We start from the raw sequence: 21,168 nt of genomic DNA on the forward strand, positions 1-21,168 counted from the left end.
CAGGGCAGGTGTGCGAATCTGCAAGCGTGCCGTACTCGGGGGAATGAGGCGTAGCTGGAGGACGCTGATTTTGGGAAGTAGTTTACCAATCCGGAAGTTTTCAGCTCTTGAGGTAGACACGTAGTTCCCACGTAGTTAGGGTCTTATATCTCCATCGCCAGTTATATCGTGTTTCGAAAAAATACAACTATACAATTAACTGCTTGTTGAAATAACTCATCGAAATAAATTAAATGTTACCAAGTAAAGAAAGTTATCGTTAAATTCGAAAATTTCCAAAAGAATGTAGCTGATTACAATAAATTAAATGCATGCAATTTTTTCCGTAGAAGTCTCATCATCGCCAAATGCTGGTATGCTAAGATAGCAAATTGTGTGACACATTTTTAAGAGTGTATCCATATAGTTATCCTTTTAGCATCTTCTCTTAACTGAACGTTCTTTTGTTCCGCCGATTACTGGTGTGTCGCTACATGAAATACGTAATCTCTGCGTATGATTGCCTGCGGCGCCTCTAAAAATGCCGGTGAGCACGCTGCGAATCAAGGTCCAACCGGGGCTCTTACACTCTTGCTAAACAGTTATCCGTCACGCATAATAGCGCCGTCACGGCAGGTGCGGTGCAATTCTTGGTTGTTGTCATTGAATTTCAAATATACCTTATAGCTTCAAGATGTGCCTGTTTACTCTAAGCACTGTTCTTTCAATTTCGCACTCCGGCCTTGCAACCTCACGCATCGTGAACATGGTGACTTGCACTTCTTTGGAGGCGTTGCTGAGATCGGGGATCCCTTTGGCTGTGTGCTTCCCGATCCCGGCGTCTATGCAGTACGTCAACTACGCCCCCCACCCCTTCCCATTATCTGAATGGTGCTGCTCCTTCAGTGCATCTAATGTGTGTCGCTTGGCCTTCGCTATCACTTCCCTGATCGATTTACCCGGATGCGCACTAATCTGGACTCGCTCACCAGGACCTGCCTTCTCATTTCCAGCCCTACATTATGCATGTTGGAATCCTCAAAAAAAGACAACTTTATCGTGTTCCTGTTGCTCGCCACCGGAAGCTCTACACGAGGCTGCGAAGCCTTCACCTCCCCACGTCTTATCCTGACCTTTCACTTTTTGTTCTCGACTTGTGCTGCCGGCACTTTAGTGGTAGCCCCTCCGTGCCCATCACTGACGTGCCCACCACGGTGTGACAGTTTTCGCTTTCCGTCCTCATCCCACTTCAGAGCGAGCCCCGTTCATGGAGTGCCGTCGAGCGGAAATGCGGGCTTCTGCTCAACGGCACTACATGGTGCACCCACTGGCCCAGCAGTCTTCGCTTCTGAACCCCGTTCGTGGTGCTCGCCTTGGAGGTCCACCATTGCTTTGTGAAATGGTGGCCCTGAGCCTCATTTCTAGCTTGACAAGTTTATCATCTAACAACTTCCGCTGCTTCTGCTGGCTGTTCACGCTTTTCTATAGTTTCCCGACCTGCATCACAAACGTATTCTTCACAATCGCAGATGGCCTTGTCGTGAACATAGCACAAACATTCTAAAGAAGAAATGCGGATAATTTGCTTCGCCTAGCGACTAAAACCGTGTATCAGCCAACGTGTAGCGATGCTTTCACTCCCTACGACACATGTTAGGGCCGCTCGCGAGAAACATTCTCTTATCCTAACAAGGAGTCGCATAGAAAAAGCCCTGTTCGAATAAAAACTGTAACAAAAAAAATGGCCACAACGCATCTCACGATGGCTGTAGGCGTTAACGTATCTAACATTCATTCAACACAGTGACACAGCGTAACGCCACCGTCAAAACGAGTTATCTATGAGGTGTGTACAATCGCGGGACTCCTCGCGGAAGGTCCGCGACGTCTGCGCGTGGCCTCCAAAATGCGTGGCGAGCTGATGCGTGCGTACGCTGAGAAACGCGTCATGTGCGAGCAGGACTATGGCGCACTTCTTTCGCGCTTCCTTCTGGACACGCTGCGCCATTTAGTGCTGCTGCCGAAAAGTCTGCGTGTCGCCTCCGAGACAAGAAGCGTAGGTGCCCATGCCTACAAACGCTGAGGATTGTTCTTCGCTAGCCGTTCAATCGGCGGGACGTATTGAATAATCCAAGTTGACAAGAAGTTCGTTGAAGAGTGGCACATACTCAGTGGATTTGTGGCGAAGCACTGCCAGAACGTCGGGTCGCTGTTCGTGAGTAAACCTTGTTGGGTGGGCTCGATTCCGCTCTGCATCGGCGAATCTAGTCTCGTCATTGTAGAGCTGCAGATTCCTAGTGCACATACCGAGTTACGAAAGGTCCGTCGAAGATATTCAATGAAGAGCAGCACACACCTGGTTACAGGTACCCAGGGATATGAGTCCGCAGCACTGACCGAGAGGCACATACCCAGTACAACCAGGCAGTTTACTAAACAGCGGCATCTACACAATCCCGCATCTACAGTGACATATGTCGGCGTGGAGAGGTTCATTGAAGAGTCACATATAAACGCGTTCCAACATTCTTAGTAACCAAACTTGGTCTAACGGTTGATTTTGAATCCTGCTTCCTCGGAACAGCAGCTAGATGTGCTACCCACTGGACCATGAAGTATCCAGTAACCCAGGTGGGCCATTAAGTGGTTATATAGAGACATACGGAGTCTTCGTAGAGTAAGTGAAGTAAGTGAAGTTTCTGTTGTGTACCTGAACCTTAAAGATATACGAAGAAAAATAAATAAATCTTGCACAACTCACCTGGCAATGAGTGTTGACGTTTCTTCCATGAGCACTGAAGCATATATCTACCACAGTATTACAATAGCCGAAACGCACCATGTGTTAGGCGTCTTTACAGCCAGGATGCTCTCTCGCTCTTCCCTAATGCTGTCGTAGTAAAATTGCCGCGTAGCATGTGCGTGATTGTATTTTAGGACAAGATTGTCTGAGTGTTTATGACATAGATTCGACTCGGCGTGTGATCGAAGAAATTGAAATAATTTTTCTCATTGAAGATTGGCGGACGATCTGTAGCATGTTAAGGTGATCTAAGTTACCGTCCAATACGTTCCATAAAGAGTAGCACTTACAATGAAAGGAAGTAAATCCCCAGAGGCTGCACTATATCTCTACTGGACATTTCAGTCTGGCTCTAGAAATTAAGAAGAGCAAACTTAGTTATGTATCACTCAATAACCATAAGTATGCCATGGTGTGGAAAAATATAAAACAATCTTTGACGTGAGCTGACTGACTAGTACCGAGTACTGGGCTGCCTAAGTTAAGAAAATCGATGACCTCCTTAGAACACAGTACAAAGAATGGATCATTCACTTTAAACGAACAAAGGGCCGTCTGTAAGAAAGCCGCAACACGGTTCAGTCAGATGACACCTATCAATTGACCTCAAATCACCGCCTTCAATAGTTTTACCTCCAAGTAACACTCAGTGCTTGGCATGCTTGCTATCAGCCGGGGTGGCTTAGTGGCCTGGGCGTTGCACTGCTAAGCCCGGGCACGCGGGATCGAATCCCAGCCATAGCAGTGGCGTTTCAATGCGAACGAAGTGCAAACACGCTTGGTACCATGAATTGGGTGTAGAGTAAAGAACCCCAGGTGGTCAATATTAGTTCAGAGTTCCCCCCTCTACAACGTCCTTCAAAATAATATCTTTGCTACGGTGCGTAAGACACCAAGATTTAAATACGCATACTTGTTGGATGTACAGTACTCGAAGCATACAGATAATTATGACCCATGATTCTTGTCACTGCAGGTTCACTAGAAGGAACAATGCTTGAATGATGTTTGATGCATGCAGGCATTCAAGTCGTAATCATAAGACGAACCGTACCTTGTCGCTACGGCTTGTACGCCTCAAGGAAAGCGGTAACACGCGCCGGGTTACAATTTCTGTAGCAGAAAAGTCCATAAAAGGTAGCAGAGCAACGTAACAAGAAAACAAGAAACTCAGCGACTATCAACGGGCGTGGTTCCTTGTACACATAGAGTTACTCATATATTAAGAAAATATTCCAAGCACACACTCAGTGCGGGTAGCATTTCGAGATCCATCAAAGCGTTCATCGACTTATAAGAAGCTGGCGGCAGGCCTCATGCACAAGGAGAAAACACGTGCCATGCTCCTAAATTTGTGCACCGCAAAGAGTTCACCTGTCTCCAAATCCGTTTTTCCTTCCATGCTGCGTACATGGGCGAAACTCGGCGATGCGTAAAATGGTAACCACGAGAACACAACCATCTGCGCACCAAATTGCCGACACCCGAGAGCCATGCTGCATGTTCCGATAGATGCGGTTGAATGGCATTATTTGAACTGAATACAGAGCTGTTAAACAAAATTAAGGGAAGGAAGCCATAGATACATGCGGCTCGTAGCGTGTTGCATTGTGCACTAAGCACGTGCATCAGCCCTCCATTCATTGCAGTAACTTAGAAGAACGTTTCACTAGTAAAGGCAGGTAAATCAACCAATAAGCGCCGCTCATTGTAATGGAGGATGCGTCTCTTTTTTTAATTTCGATTGTTCTTTCTGGAAATAAGGGCCAATGGCCACGTGTATTGCCTTACGTGTGTGAATACACAGTTGTTAGTATATGCTTCACCTTGTGTGCCGCCATGTTTTTCTTTGCATGTTTCCTAGGAACTATATACCGCAATTTGGCCGCCATGTTAAATGTGGAACTTTTCCGTGGAAGTGACGCCATTTCGCCATATCGAAAATAAAAAGAAGTTTCGCCCTATAGAATCAAGAGCATCAAAGTAAACATTTAATTCGAGGAACAGAAAAAAACATACACTGACCTTCAACAATTTGCGTCGACTCCAGCAGCGTGTAACCATACGCAATTCTTGTCACGGCTAAGAGGCCGAAACACGATAGAAAATCTGCGGTGCCCATCGCGTGCTTGTGAGATGAAGGAAGCGCGAATAGCGTGCCTCGCAATGCCCAAGCCGGACGCTGAGTATTAGGAGTTATATACTGCCACCAGATATTGGTTGCGCTGAGATGCTGATTTCTAAGAAGCCTTATGACTCAACACCGCCAACTTGCATGCGTGACACCACTCGCGAAGGCGGGGCGCCGGTATAACATGGAACTTGATCTTTCCGGATGTTTAAATTGGGCGTTGTATTTTGCTTCACGCCAGCTAGTGCTGCCCGTGCTTCTTGTTGCTCTGAACACATTAGCGCGCTGTGTGAGGCCTTGAAATGCGGAAGCGGTAGCCTTATATTACGTGCCAGAAAACGTCGCAATGCTTCCCAAGGAGTCTCAGACTACGTGCTGCGCGACGTGAGCGAAATAACCAAGCACCGCCAAAGCTTTGAGGAGGCGCGTGTCAGGAAGTACCCGTGTAGAGGTGTCGGAGGTCGCCACCTACAACCTCCGTTTCTTTCTGGTCTCTTACGCATTTTTCCCTCTGCTAGTAATATAGAGGCAAAGGCGCCGCTGGGAGACGTCAGCTAACGCTGCTGTCTAACTCTACTGAAATATTTGCTAGTTTGACGGGTGCCGCAGTGGGATGAGAAATGTTATGAAAATATTGCTTTGTGGTTATCTATGTTGCACGACACAATTTCTGTAGACTGCTGGCTGTGAACCACCTTTCGCGGTTCTGCAAAGTGTTACCATATGGACCAACATTTTTTGATGTGTGTGACGTGGGCATCAGTAAGAATCTGAAGCAAAGCGAAGACAAGGATGGTATGAACAATTATTTTTTATACTCTGGGAAAAAGAACGTTACAGCCTGCTCCGCTACGACCTGGGCGGATGGCGAACGTAATACAATATCGCGCAAAAGTTACTCGTCGCAGTGTGACGTAATGCCACCGCCACCAATCTCAAAGTGCTAGTTGTGTTTCGAGGGAAAATGCCCAATACCTAATGGATAGTGCGTTGGTAACTTTTAATGGAAGAGTGGATTGAGCGGACCCTGGTTTGATCCCACTATTGGACATTTATTTTTTATTTTTTGAAGAGACTCCGAATGAGGCGAGACAGGTGCCTGTTTAGCGCAAGGGTCTGGTTTGTAGCAAAGAATGAATCGATATAAATCAAATAACAGTAGGCTTTTGCAATGAAGAAATTACGGCCACTGACCAAGTCAAGGTGAAAAAACACACAGAGACGTTTCGGGACCCGTACGGGTTCCTTGATCACACTAAAAGCGGGCAAAAGCCGCAAGTCGTTTTTATGGCAAAATGTGACGTAGGGAACGGGTGTAGTTAGCAGGAAGATTCCCATCAGTCCTGTTGATATTGTTGTCAGTAGTTTGAATAAATAAAGATTCTAACAAGAGTCGCGTCATCGAATTCTTTTCCTTAGCTATTATGACAGCATTTTCCCAATCGATGCGGTGACTGCGATTATCGGCGTGTTCAGCAAGGGCGTTCGATACTTTTTTCTTGTTGGAGACGTCCCTTTGGTGCTCTTTTAATCTTCTCGTGAACTTGCCCGTTTCACCGATGTAGCTGCAACTGCAGTCTGCGCATGGTATCTTGTATATGACACCGGGATAATTCTTGCTTTCAAGCTGATCCTTTACGTTAACAAGCTGATTTCTCAGCTTGTTGGATGGCATGTGGGCTATTCTGAGATCGTATCTTGAGAATACGCGGCTAAGAGCTTCGCTGACGCCAGGAACATATGGGACGCCAGCGCGTTTCATGAGCGACTTGCCTTGAGACGGCTTTGGATGGAGGACCTGGGCTTCCATTTTGTCAATAAACTTCTTGGGGTACCCGTTCCTGGATAATTCGTGACGAATTTTCTTCAGTTCGTTCTGCATTTCATGGTCACTTGAGCAGATGCGTGTGGCCCGCGTCACGAGAGATGAGACAACGGATTGCTTATGGCAAGCCGGGTGGCATGAATTGAAGTTTAAGTACTGGCCGGTATGAGTCGCCTTCCTGTGCACCGCAAATGAGAGCCTCGTTCCACTTCGCCGCACGAGGACGTCAAGGAAGGGAAGGCTGTTGTCGCACTCGTATTCTGTGGTAAATTGTATGGCTGCGTCTGCCGAGTTGAGAAGACGTAGGAGGCGTGAAGCGTCCGGCTTTCGCACAATGCAAAAACAGTCGTCTACGTAGCGGACGAAAACCTTGGGCGCGGGAGCGAAGTCAGTGAGGGCCTTCTGTTCAATGACTTCCATGACCAAGTTAGCGGTAGTAACGGAAATGGAAGCACCCATAGCAGTTCCGTTGATCTGCCTGTAAAACTGTTTGTTGTAAGTGAAGTAGGTGTTGCTCAAACAGAAGTCTAAAAGCTCGCAAATGTCTTCTACTTCCAAAGGGGTGCGCTCAGCGAGCGTGTCGTCCGCCAGCAGGACATCTCTGCACGTAGCTACGGCCAGGTCAACAGGCACTGAAGTGAAGAGCGACTTCACGTCAAATGACACCATAATGTCGTCTTCATCCAGGGAGACGTCGCGCACTTTCTCCACGAAGGCTGAAGAATTTGAAATGTGCGTCGCTGTCTTGCCGGTGAGCGGGCCCAGCACTTGGTGTAGGTAACCTGATAACCGGTGCAGCGGTGACCTTGTAAAGTCTACAATAGGCCGTAGTGGAACGCCTGGCTTGTGAACTTTCGGTAGTCCGTATATTGCAGGTGCGGACCCGTTAGTACACAAGAGGCGATGGTAGAGATGCTTTTGCTGCGGTGGAACAAATTTAAAAACCTTGGAGAGGAGCTTCTGCAGTTTTGTTTGCAGGTTGACCGTGGGGTCTTTCTGGATCGCGAAGTACGTATCCTCGTCTGATAGCAAATCCTTCATTTTCTCATTGTAGTCACTTCTGTCGAGCAACACGATGGCATTTCCCTTATCTGCCGGAAGGATGGCAATGGAGTCATTGTTCCGGAGGCCCTTGACGGCTTGTTCTTCGGCAGGTGAAAATCGGGCTTGAGGGTTGCGCGTCCGCCACTTTGAAAGAACACCAATGGCACGGGTGCGAGCTTCTTCTCTTACTTCGGAAGGAAGTTGAGAGACGGCGCGCTCCACGGCGCAGATTACTCTAGCTGGGTTGGGTGACGCGCCAGTGTTGAAGTTAAAGCCCTTGTGCAGCAGAGCGGCTTCAGATTCAGTAGGCTTGTAGGAGGATAAGTTGAGGATGACTTCCCTGGATTGCGTGGGTTCCTTCGGCCTAAGAGCGTCAAGCTTACTTTCTTGCGACTTCCTGCACTGGCGGTCTCTTAATGCCAGTGCAGGAAGTCGCAAGAAAGTAAGCTTGACGCTCTTAGGCCGAAGGAACCCACGCAATCCAGGGAAGTCATCCTCAACTTATCCTCCTACAAGCCTACTGAATCTGAAGCCGCTCTGCTGCACAAGGGCTTGAACTTCAACACTGGCGCGTCACCCAACCCAGCTAGAGTAATCTGCGCCGTGGAGCGCGCCGTCTCTCAACTTCCTTCCGAAGTAAGAGAAGAAGCTCGCACCCGTGCCATTGGTGTTCTTTCAAAGTGGCGGACGCGCAACCCTCAAGCCCGATTTTCACCTGCCGAAGAACAAGCCGTCAAGGGCCTCCGGAACAATGACTCCATTGCCATCCTTCCGGCAGATAAGGGAAATGCCATCGTGTTGCTCGACAGAAGTGACTACAATGAGAAAATGAAGGATTTGCTATCAGACGAGGATACGTACTTCGCGATCCAGAAAGACCCCACGGTCAACCTGCAAACAAAACTGCAGAAGCTCCTCTCCAAGGTTTTTAAATTTGTTCCACCGCAGCAAAAGCATCTCTACCATCGCCTCTTGTGTACTAACGGGTCCGCACCTGCAATATACGGACTACCGAAAGTTCACAAGCCAGGCGTTCCACTACGGCCTATTGTAGACTTTACAAGGTCACCGCTGCACCGGTTATCAGGTTACCTACACCAAGTGCTGGGCCCGCTCACCGGCAAGACAGCGACGCACATTTCAAATTCTTCAGCCTTCGTGGAGAAAGTGCGCGACGTCTCCCTGGATGAAGACGACATTATGGTGTCATTTGACGTGAAGTCGCTCTTCACTTCAGTGCCTGTTGACCTGGCCGTAGCTACGTGCAGAGATGTCCTGCTGGCGGACGACACGCTCGCTGAGCGCACCCCTTTGGAAGTAGAAGACATTTGCGAGCTTTTAGACTTCTGTTTGAGCAACACCTACTTCACTTACAACAAACAGTTTTACAGGCAGATCAACGGAACTGCTATGGGTGCTTCCATTTCCGTTACTACCGCTAACTTGGTCATGGAAGTCATTGAACAGAAGGCCCTCACTGACTTCGCTCCCGCGCCCAAGGTTTTCGTCCGCTACGTAGACGACTGTTTTTGCATTGTGCGAAAGCCGGACGCTTCACGCCTCCTACGTCTTCTCAACTCGGCAGACGCAGCCATACAATTTACCACAGAATACGAGTGCGACAACAGCCTTCCCTTCCTTGACGTCCTCGTGCGGCGAAGTGGAACGAGGCTCTCATTTGCGGTGCACAGGAAGGCGACTCATACCGGCCAGTACTTAAACTTCAATTCATGCCACCCGGCTTGCCATAAGCAATCCGTTGTCTCATCTCTCGTGACGCGGGCCACACGCATCTGCTCAAGTGACCATGAAATGCAGAACGAACTGAAGAAAATTCGTCACGAATTATCCAGGAACGGGTACCCCAAGAAGTTTATTGACAAAATGGAAGCCCAGGTCCTCCATCCAAAGCCGTCTCAAGGCAAGTCGCTCATGAAACGCGCTGGCGTCCCATATGTTCCTGGCGTCAGCGAAGCTCTTAGCCGCGTATTCTCAAGATACGATCTCAGAATAGCCCACATGCCATCCAACAAGCTGAGAAATCAGCTTGTTAACGTAAAGGATCAGCTTGAAAGCAAGAATTATCCCGGTGTCATATACAAGATACCATGCGCAGACTGCAGTTGCAGCTACATCGGTGAAACGGGCAAGTTCACGAGAAGATTAAAAGAGCACCAAAGGGACGTCTCCAACAAGAAAAAAGTATCGAACGCCCTTGCTGAACACGCCGATAATCGCAGTCACCGCATCGATTGGGAAAATGCTGTCATAATAGCTAAGGAAAAGAATTCGATGACGCGACTCTTGTTAGAATCTTTATTTATTCAAACTACTGACAACAATATCAACAGGACTGATGGGAATCTTCCTGCTAACTACACCCGTTCCCTACGTCACATTTTGCCATAAAAACGACTTGCGGCTTTTGCCCGCTTTTAGTGTGATCAAGGAACCCGTACGGGTCCCGAAACGTCTCTGTGTGTTTTTTCACCTTGACTTGGTCAGTGGCCGTAATTTCTTCATCATCATGTTACCTGACCAGACGAACTTTCGTCGAACTCTTGACTATACTAGGCTTTTGCAACCTTGCACAGTCAGCCTAGTTTCTTGTCAGCCTGTTTCTTTTGGGAAGATGAATTAAGATATACACTTACGTGTAATGAGTTTTCAAAGTGGCTAGCAAATGATGGTTCCGAACATTTGCTTAAGAAATTTTTAGCCAAAACCAAACTCAATAAAGAGAAAAAGAGACATCCACCCAAACGTAGCTAAGTTCTACAAGGGAAACACATACCTGTCCCTCTACAGGATAGATTCGCAGTTGAGGAAAAATTCGTCCTGGTACTGGTCTCGAACCCGGGACCACCTCCTTTCCGGACCGGGACCAATTTTTCCTCAACCGCGAAGCTTTCCTTTCGAGGGACCCGTATTGGTTTCTCTTGTAGCACTTAGCTTCGTTTGGGTGGATGTCTCATTTACCCTCCATTACTCCTCTCCACCTTGCGGGTTTGCGCAGAGCTATTACGTCAAACTGTTGCCTTTGCTTCTGAGCTGCTGATAACTTCGACTTCGCCGTCATCTGCTAGCCGCCTGGTTAGCTCAGATGGTAGAGCGGCTGCCCCGGTAAGGGGGTGGTCCCGGGTTAGAGTCCCAGACGAGGACGAATGTTTTCTCAACTGCGAAGCTTTCCTTTCGAGGAACCCGTATGGGTTTCCCTTGTAGCACTTAGCTACGTTCGGGTGGATGTCTCATTTTCCCTTTATTATTGACTCATCTCCGCTTTGCAGCTTCCGCAGAACTATTACGTCAAAACCATACTCCTACTACAAACATTTATCTTCGCTCGTACATCAGCCATGTGCATTTCATCAACTTTCATCCCACATTTCATCAAATTTGATTTCGGCCCGTAATATTTCTTCCAGGACAGCGGGCTCTACGTGGTACGCCGGAATGGAACCACAGACTTCATTGCCACCCATAACTTTCCACCTACGTCTGCGGAGTACTAACAAAGTGACTCTTTTAGGTAACCAAGGACACCGCAGGATCATCTTAAAACCCATTATATTGAGAAATATTGAAGGTTCGACAAAATCTCCAACAATCTTATTGAGTATGGAACTCCACGCTTTGCAGATACTTTTGCGCTTGTCATGAGCCTCATTTTCACTAAATGTAAGCTAACGCGCCGTACAGTTCTATCAGGAACTTAATAAGCATAGTTTAGAACCACCGTATCCACTTTTGAACAATTGCTTGAGGAAATTGAATCATACCACTTTCTTCCGCATTGAGCACAAGATCAATCAGAATGTAATTTTTATGGCATGTTGTGTATTTCCACAAATATTGCGCAAACATCTTGCGTGCTTCGTATTATAGGGCTGTGTGACTCTGAAACGCTTGTATGGTGTGTTTCTGCAAAGGCTGTCTCTACACTATATGCGCTTCAAATATCGTCCCATACAAAAATGCATACTTACTTTCTTAAGACTTTTTCCAACTTTCTATCAACATTATTAACATCCTATGTACTTTTACTTCCTATGAACGCTTGTTACAAGAAAGTTGGTAGGCTTTGTATTTACTTTCGTTTGAAGAAAGTTTGTTAAAAGAAAGTTTAAAGGAAGTTGGTAGGCTTTGTACTTACTTTCGTTTGAAGAAAGTTTGTTAAAAGAAAGTTTAAAGGAAGTTGGTAGGCTTTGTATTTACTTTCGTTTGAAGAAAGTTTGTTAAAAGAAGTTTAAAGGAAGTTGGTAGGCTTTGTATTTACTTCCGTTTGAAGAAAGTTTGTTAAAAGGAAGTTTAAAGAAGTTGGTAGGCTCTGTTTTTACTTTTGTTTGAAGAAAGTGTGTTAAAAGAAAGTTTTAAAAAGTTGGTAGGCTGTGTTTTTACTTTTATTTTGAAGAAAATTTGTTACAAGAAAGTTTTAGAAAAGTTGGTAGGCTCTGTTCTTACTTTCGTTTGAAGAAAATATGCCAATTGTATTTGCTTAATTCATTTGTTCATTTATTACTGCGATAAAGAAGCATAATATGCAAATTAATTTGTAATACAATAATTAGTACGAATGCCAGAGTGTCACAGTGATAATTCCTTCGTGCAGTTTGAATAAAAAAAAGCAATAATAGGAGACAAAATAATTTTTTGCTGCGTATGGACATATAATCAACGGAAGCAAAAGTAAAATATATTTGCCTACACCGACGAAATTGTCTATTTAGGAAGTTTCTTCTACTTCAAAAAAAAAGTACTCTTATGCATTTAGAGTCCCTTTACGTCTCCGTGTGAGGCAGAGACACTACCTCTGCTCCATCTAAAACAGTGGCCCTATTGGACTTCTTGACGTATTGTAAGGCTGTTTACTTTAGTTCGCGACGTTTTCTTGCCTTTTTCCCTTTCGACAGGGTGGATAGCTAAATTCTTGAGGAAACCACGCAAACGCAGAGGACGCCGCGTTTTTTAGTAGTTCTTACGTACATATGACTCGGAGTTGTCACCGTTGCCGCAGTGTTGTTGAGTGGACATGAAATCCAGAAGTCGTTCAGACGCGCTCGAACGGACCCCGAGTTCGAAGCCTACGCTGATTCATATTATTGCACCGATAACAAATATGAGGCGATTTGTGCGCTTCCACTTTCCCTATTATACTAAAGAGAGTTCTGAGGCTCAAATAGACAGATTTTAGCGTTCGCCAACTACCCGCGCCGAGATCGGTCGCCTCCGAAGCTTAGGCACAGCGTATACCTCCGAGTCCGTCTGCACGCTATCGGCGCGTCTAGGCTCAGGAATCAAGAAGTCTAACAAGGATAAATCACTCTTTATTTTTGAATTTCGCATCGGTGTTCTTAAATAAACTATTTTTTCATGTTTACAGTGCCAGCACAAGCGATCAGCGCCGATGCTACGCGTCATAAACACACGTATACGTGCTGTCGCCGAAGGCTCCCAGCACTAGCCTGCGCTTCTCTGACGAGAGAGAGAGAGAGATAAACTTTATTGTAATTCTAAAGATTTGAAGGAGCGGTGGTCGGAGCCGCTCAGTCCAGGGCCCCACTGGTCTCTGCCGCCTGCCTGACCTGGCTAATTAAGGACTTTTGTCCTGCCAGGTTGGAGCGGGCGAGCTGTGCCTCCCACTGCTCCATTGTCCTACTGGTGTTTGGCCTATGAGGGTGCTTAGTCCACTCCCAGGTTATGTGCATTAGGGTAGGTATGCCACCGCACCAAGGACAGTTGGCCCTATAACGAGTGGGATACATGGCGTTTAGCAATTTTAAATGGGGGAACACCCCAGTCTGTATTTTACGCCAATCGGCGGCCTCTTCCCCGTTAAGTTGTGGGTGAGGCGGCGGGTATTTTCTTCGGACTCCACGCTGATGAGCAAGGATGTCTTTGGCATTTAAATTGGTGGAATTTTGTGAGGGGTAGTGCGGGTGGTTGGGGTTAGAAGACGACGCCGTCGCTCGGTTAGTGAACCCTCGCGCTAACGCGTTAACCTTTTCGTTCCCCTGTACCCCCGCGTGGCCCGGGCACCAGAGTAGGCGATGATGGTGGTTGAAGGATTTGGGGATTATCGCGAGGCTAGCCGCAGTCACGTGCCCCTTGAGAAACATGCGACATGTCTCCTTGGAGTCCGTGACCACGACCGAGTCCCTTTGCGAACGCTCCGCGTGAGCGAGTGCGATCGCCACTGCTAATATTTCAGCCGAGGTTGGGGATCCCGCCGTGGCCGACGCGGTAATTTGCTGTTGGCTGACAGCGTTCACGACTGCCAGGGCGTACCTCCTTTGGTAGCGCTGCCCGGTCGCCTCTGCATACATAGCTGCGTCCGTGTAGTACGTGTTGTACCTATGGTTGTTAGAGTACGCTGATTGAATGTGTTGTGCACGTGCTTTGCACCTTTCTTTGTTGTACTCTGGATGCATATTCTTTGGAATTGCGGCTACTGTAATTTTGGATCTCATCGAAGGAGGGAGAGGTACGGCCTGCTCTGTGAGATAAATGGGGTATGCTGGGATATTGAGTCTAGCCAATATTGCCCTACCAGTTTTTGTGGAGCTGAGGCGCTCCCTCTGTCGCATCAGGGTGGCTTGCCTCAGTTCGTGGAAAGTATTGTACACTCCCAAAGCTAACATGCGCTCCGTTGAAGTAGATTTAGGCAGGCCCAGAGCAGCTTTGAAAGCGGTTCGGATTATTGTGTCAGCCTGCTTTTCCTCCTCCCTGTTCAGGATTTGGTACGGTAAGCCATACGTTATTCGACTAACCACTAAGGCCTGTACGAGCCTTAGGGTATCGTCTTCTCGCATTCCCGCTTTTCGATACGTCACGCGACGTATCATTTGGGCTATGTTGTTGGCTGTGGATTTGAGGGTCTTGAGTGTCTGTAGTGCTCTCCCGTCGCTCTGAAGCCACAAACCCAGGACTCGCATCGTGGGTACCTCTCGGACTGATTGGCCCTCAACCACGGTGTTAATCGATCCTCTGGATTTGTAGCCTTTCGCGTGTATCCGGATAACCTCAGATTCTTCGGGTGCGCACTTCAGGCCACTCCATCTAGAAAATTTCTCCACCGCTAATACTGCACTTTGGAGCGTATATTCCTTATCCCCTAGTGAACCTCTGCTCGTCCACAGCGTGATGTCGTCTGCGTAGAGCGTGTAACCTAGGTCGGGTATCCGATCCAGATCGCGCGCGAGGCGACACATCGCAATGTTGAAGAGAAGAGGAGATAATATAGCTCCTTGAGGTGTTCCTTTGTCAGGCATTTTAAATAAATCCGAAGTGATTTGGCCAATACTGATGCTCGCCTCGCGGTTGGAAAGAAACGCTCTTAAGTAATTGTATGTGCGCTCACCACAACCGGCGAGTTCAAGTTCCTCTAATATTGCAGCGTGAGAGACGTTGTCGAAGGCTCCCTTGAGGTGTAGTGCTAGGACTAGTCTCTCGTCGCCGTACGGTATATTAGTTAGAATTTCGTCTTTAAGTAGGAGGAACGCGTCCTGGCAAGATAAACTAAACCCGTGCGAAATCCTATCATGGAGTCCGGAAACCAGCTCCGCTCTTCCAGGTATCGCTGCAATCTGCTATGGATAACCCTTTCATAGAGCTTACCTAGGCAGGACGTGAGCGACACCGGCCGTAGTGTATCAATCGAGGGATTCTTATTTTGTTTGGGGATCATGATTATTTTAGCCAATTTCCACTCTTGGGGCAAGTCTCCCTTGGCCCAGCACTCGCTATTAAATATCTTTGTGATTTTCGCTAAGGCTACCGAATCCATGTTTCGAATCATTGCATTTGTGATCGAGTCTGGGGCCGGTGCCGAGTTTGTAACTGCGGATTGTGCCGCCTCATACACTTCCGCGTACGTTATATCTTTATATAATTTAGGGTTCGCCTCCCCCGCGTATTGTCTCCTCGCGTACGACGATCCCGTGGCAGGTGAGGGCCCTATGTACCTTTTCTGAAGAGCATGGACTAGATCTTAGTCCGTACCCTCGAAGTTGTCTGCTATAATTTGGAGCTTCTTGTTATTCTCAGTACGCGTGCTCATCGGGTCTAGCATGCTTCGTAGTATTCGCCACGTACTGCTCGTTCCCAGAGTTCCTGACAGGGTTCCACAGAACGTCGCCCACTCGTTTTTAGCGAGCTCGTTGGCGTGGCCTTAGGCTTGCTCTGCCAAGATAGCGATGCGTTGTCTCAGGTGTTTGTATAGACGTTGCCTTTTCCACCTCTTGGCCAGTTTCCGCCTCTCTTCCCATAGGCTTACCAGGTGAGAGTCTATCACCGGCACCTCCGCTCTACGTTCAATGGCTTTAGTGGTGTCCCCGTGTGCTCGTCGAAGGAATTCGGTCCATTCTCGCATGTTGGTCGGGGTTGTATCCGACTCCTCCAGAGCTCTCTGGAGTTTTCTATAACGAGGCCAGTCAGTTAATCTAGTCTTTCCTATTGTTCTCCGTATGTTGGGCGTGGAGAGCGCTACTCGGATTATGTCGTGATCGCTTCCCAAATTTTCATCAAAGGAAACCCATTGTGCGTCTCTGATGTTAATTGTAAAGGCACGGTCGGGCGCCGTGTCTCTACTGACGCTGTTACCCGTGCGCGTCGGTTTGCCGATCTGATTGATTGCCCGTAAGCCCAAGGCCGTTGCGGTGCGCTCGAGTAGGAACCCTTTGGGCGACGTTTTCGCGTATCCCCATAGTATGTTTGGTGCATTAAAGTCACCCACTATCACCGCCTTATGCCTGGTGCCCGCTAAATCTTTTGTTGCTGAGAGAATGCGGGGTGGGTCGTTCCCTTTGCTTTTGGGAGGACTGTACAGATTTGTGATTAGTGTGTGTGCCTTACTTCGTTTCTTTGGCATCACACTGATAACTATGGAATTAGTCTCTCCCTCAATTGGCGGAAGTGTTAATAATTGAGCGTTTATGGACTTGCTCACCAGCGTGGCGACCTTCGAATTTTGAGGATCGCTCAGAGTGTAGTATCCCTGCAGTTTGGCCGGCTTGGCCCCGACCTCCTGCAGACATATCACGTCCGGAGCGATTCCGGAGTTTTTGATAAACTGGTGGAACACTGCCGCTTTCCTGGAGAAGGAGCGGCAGTTCCATTGCCATATCTCTAATTGGTCTGAATTTTGTATTCGTTGTGATTTCTTAGCGTGATTAGCCATGTTGCCCACTCTTATTTTAAGCCCGTGATGTTTCCGTGTCTGAGCCGTCGGATTCTGTTACGCAGTGGCTTATTTTAGTTTTTGCCGAACCCGCTCCTATCGCAATTGCGCGTTTTTTGGTGGGAACAGCCTTCGAGACTGCCCTAAGCTGTTCCGCCACAAACCCCTTGTGTTTCTCGATGTCCTTCGTGCACTGTTGTTGAAATTCCGTTAACCTTTGGGTAATTAATGTCATCATTTCATGCATAAATATTATCAAGTTTTCCGCGATCATTGTCTGGATCTGAGCTGCCGTTGTGTGCGCGTTTTTTGAGATTTGGGTTGTCGGAGAGTGCGTGGAGACGGAGTTTATATCTGCCGCCGCTTTCGCTTTGGCTATTTCTTCAGACTGACGCGGCATTTCCTGCTGTGGTATTGTGCTATTGAAGCGCGCCTCTAACTCTGACACTTGTTTCTCAAGTGATTGTCGTTTGCGTTCTTCTCCTGAGAGCTGTTCTCTTAGTCGCGCATTTTCCTTTTCCAATTTTTGAATGCGTTTATCATTTTCACCAGTATTCTGTTTTGGAGCAGTGGGAGAAACAACCCTCGCCCAGCTCACCTGCTGTTTTTTAGGCAGTGGCGAATTGAACCGCTGCGAAGCCCTGGAGCTGGAGGGGTCCCTCGACGGGGTATTGCTCTTCGCTCTTCTTCCGTGTGGAGATCTGGATCGCGATCGGTGCCGGTAGAAATCCTCCTCTTCCATGGACTCGACCTAGCGCCCCAGTGCCTTTTTGGTGTTCTGTCCCGACCGCTCCCGCGATCGAGCCTGGCGAGTCGTCTTCACGCGCTTGGCGGCAATCAGTTTGTTCGGGAACCGACGTGTCTCGTGCCCCGCCGCCCTGCACATGGCGCACTTCACTTCATATTCATGTCCTTGTGGGGGTGGATTTTCGAGTCCGCAGCCACGGCATATGTTCTTGGGGTTCGGACAAACGTCCGAGCGGTGTCCCTCTTGCATGCACTCTAGGCACATTTGGATTGTTGGCCTGTACTCCGTGCACCGCATCTCTACTCCCATGTAGTGCATGCATTTGGGGCGCGTGCCTCCCCAGAAGGTGGGAAGAGCGGTATTAGAGCTTCCTAGCATTCGGGCCCTTTCGATGGTGACTCCTTGGGTCCTGACGCGCAGGTGTTGCTGGAGATCTGCTGATTCGGTGTGTGCTGGGAATCCGTGCACCATCCCTTTGTAGCTATCATCTGGATCCGCTACGTACACGTTGAAGCGGTGTTGCTTGCCTCGCAGCTCCATGCACGTGATTCGACGAATGACGTCCGCCACTTCCAGTGAAGGTGTGAAGACGATGATGATATTTGTTCCCTCTCGGATTCGCAGTATGAAATCCTCTCCAGTGATTTTTCGCTGGTTCGGTCCGTTTCCTGCGATTATCGTCCCGGTAGCCCGAATAATCGCTTGTGGTATTTCTGTTCTCAGATATTCCTTGAGCATTAGTCCTTTGTGTGGCTTCAGTATTATCGTGATGTCATTCTTTGGTAATGGTGGCAGAGGCTTCCCCTTCCTCGGGCGCATGTTGCGACGACCGATTTGCCCGTCTCCTTTCGCGCCGCCTGCTGATGGCTGTCCGTTTATGTTATTCTTGTTGGAAGCCGTTTCCCTGTCGGTGCGTTTGACAGCCTCTCGCTGTCGCCGCGATAGAACTAACTGCCAGCCGTCCATCGCCTGGTTGTGGGCGGCGATCTCTTGGCTTTTGCTAGTCCTCATTTCGGAAATTATTCTTGTGTCCCCGTTTTCGTCCGCGCTGTTAACCGGATGCAGGGGTGTTATTTGGAGGTCCATGTCCTCTGATGTAGCCATCTCGTACGCTCGGCAGAAGCGATCCGGTTATTAAGTGGTGAGGCGGTCGCTCACGCGCTAAGCCTATCGAGGCCTAACGGGGCTTCCGCCGCTTCGAATTTTCAAAGTCGCGTGGAATGACGAAAAGTTCACTCACGGACTTGAACTTGGTCTTGAAACGGAGCGTTTGTCGAGTGGAACCCGATGGGATAGTCGAGTCTGGTGCAGTTGATGAGTTTTCGGCTAAAACGTCTATAGTCGGCGTAGCCCATGTGAATGAGCGTGCTCTGCCGGAACTTCTTCGTCTTCCTTTCTCTGACGAAGATATATGACTAGGCAGACGTGTCGACTGGAAGGCATATTGAATACGGACAGCAGATTTGCCTTTGTGGCACAGGCGTGAGCTTTAGTTGCTGGGCGATAGCGCATCTATCGCACTACCATGTCTGTGCGAAGCGTATCTCTAGAAAACTGAAACTGCTTCTCATGTTTAACTTCACAAACTATCCACTTATTTCATTCTGTTGCCAATTTCTGTAGCAGAAATTGAAAAGGCTATAGATGACCTTAGTGTAAAGAAATCGCCTGGACCGGACGGACTTGGGGCAGCGATATATAAAATTTTCAAGGTTGAAATGGCTGAGGCTCTGCACCGTGTCATAACCAAGTGTTACGAACAAAATGGACGCCTCCTTCTTTCCGACAGACACACGTAGTACTGATACCTAAATCAACAGACCCCATTAAACTTCAATCCGTAGAGACCTACCGGCCAATAAGCTTAGCAAATATTGATTATAAAGTATTTATGAAGGTGCTCGCCCATCGCCTTCAAAGTGTAGTCAAATCCCTAGTAGGTACACATCAGACATGCGGTATAAAAGGCAGGACTATATTCACAAATATACATATAGCGCGAAGCATACTTGAATGTTGCGATACGATGGGAGATCATGTAGCTATGCTACAACTAGATTTGGCCAAAGCTTTTGACAGGGTGTCCCACGAAATCCTGTTTATGCTTCTTGATTATGTTAATGTCGGATCCGTCATTTTGGCCGGGGTAAAAATGATGTATGATGGTTGTACCACAAACTTAATTATTAACAACAAACTGAGCAGGCGGATTGCAGTAATGTCTAGCATAAAGCAAGGCTGTCCGATCTCGGCCTTGCTCTTTGCACTTTATTTAGAACCTTTCTGTTTAAAGTTACTACATCGCCATAATATTCGCGGGTACACATTCCTTGGTAGAGAAATAAAAGTTTTAGCTTATGCCGACGACATAGCAGTGTTCTGTCGCGATAAACAGAGCATTGCAGAAGCTGTGAGGGAAGCCCAAGCTTTTTGCAGGGCTTCCGGTAGTGCCATAAGTTGGTCAAAATGTTTAGGGCATTGGCACGGGAATTGGCCAGATGCACCAGAGGTCTTTTGCAAAATGCAGTGGAGTGTATTACCCGGCACTTATCTTGGGGTTCCGCTCAGTGCCTACCGTGAGCCAATCGAATACTTGACGAGCGAGAGAGACGCAATGAAAGAGCAAACTAACAAATGGGGAGGTCACAACTTTTCGATGTTTGCTAGGGCCAAAGTATGTAATATCTTTTTAGTAGCTAAAGTGTTCTACGTCCTGCAGGTGCTATGCATGAGCCGATCTTCAATTCAAAAAATACACAGAGTGTTTGCAGAGTTTATTTGGGGTTCGGTGTGGGAACGCACGAGCAGAAGTAATTTGTTTCAGACATTGCGCAATGGGGGACTTGGTTTAACGCATATGTTTTTCAAGCAACTTGTATCGAGATTTGTTTTCTTCCGCGACCAAAGCGATGGGTTTCTGCGGACGATGATCCAAGTGAGATTGCGCGACGCTTTGCCCGATTTTGTTGTATCGTCGCACGCAATCAAACCGATGGCACTAAAGGGCTATCTGCGTGAAGTTTCCATGGCGATACGTCTTCTAAACGCTCGTTTTTCGAAAGACTACTTGTTTGCAGTGTCACGAAAACAAATGTATAAAGATCTTGTTGAATTGTTTATACCTACACCAGTGTACCGTTCTATGTATTACTTAGGGCCTGAACGAGATGTTTTCAAGCGAGTCAATAATATGCCTGTACCAGCTAACACAAAATCATTCTTTTTTAAACTGCATACCGGCACACTGCCTGTTAAGCCATAGCTAAGAAGCAAGGGCTTGTTTGTCCCATGGTCAGACAACTGTCTTATATGTAACAAGGAAGAAACTGTCGAACATATTTCTCTTGACTGCCACGATGCCCGCTTTCTTTGGGACATCCTGCAAAGAACTTTAAAAAAGGAGCTTCCTATCACTGCGTTCGGAATAAGGTTTTTGCCATGTGCTGAACCTGACGGTGTGCCG

At 47.7% G+C, this 21,168-nt stretch overlaps 2 protein-coding genes across 2 annotated transcripts in view; one reads left to right on the forward strand and one right to left on the reverse strand.

The window, feature by feature from the left end:
* Positions 1-5,008, reverse strand: part of LOC135910439 (uncharacterized) — a 66,466-nt gene extending 61,458 nt beyond the window's left edge. The window contains exon 1 of the mRNA XM_065442478.1: positions 4,808-5,008. Coding sequence (XP_065298550.1) covers positions 4,808-4,904 — 97 coding nt within the window. The 5' untranslated portion in view covers positions 4,905-5,008. The remainder of the gene's footprint in view (positions 1-4,807) is intronic.
* Positions 5,009-7,408: 2,400 nt separating this feature from the next.
* LOC135910429 (uncharacterized) lies at positions 7,409-11,294 on the forward strand. Its single transcript, XM_065442463.1, has 3 exons — positions 7,409-7,489; positions 8,206-9,432; positions 11,208-11,294. The coding sequence occupies exons 1-3, from the start codon at positions 7,409-7,411 to the stop codon at positions 11,292-11,294; spliced, it is 1,395 nt and encodes a 464-aa protein (XP_065298535.1).
* The last annotated feature ends 9,874 nt before the right edge of the window (positions 11,295-21,168 follow it).

Source organism: Dermacentor albipictus, chromosome 8 (genome assembly GCF_038994185.2).
Source record: "Dermacentor albipictus isolate Rhodes 1998 colony chromosome 8, USDA_Dalb.pri_finalv2, whole genome shotgun sequence".
NCBI lineage: Eukaryota > Metazoa > Arthropoda > Arachnida > Ixodida > Ixodidae > Dermacentor > Dermacentor albipictus.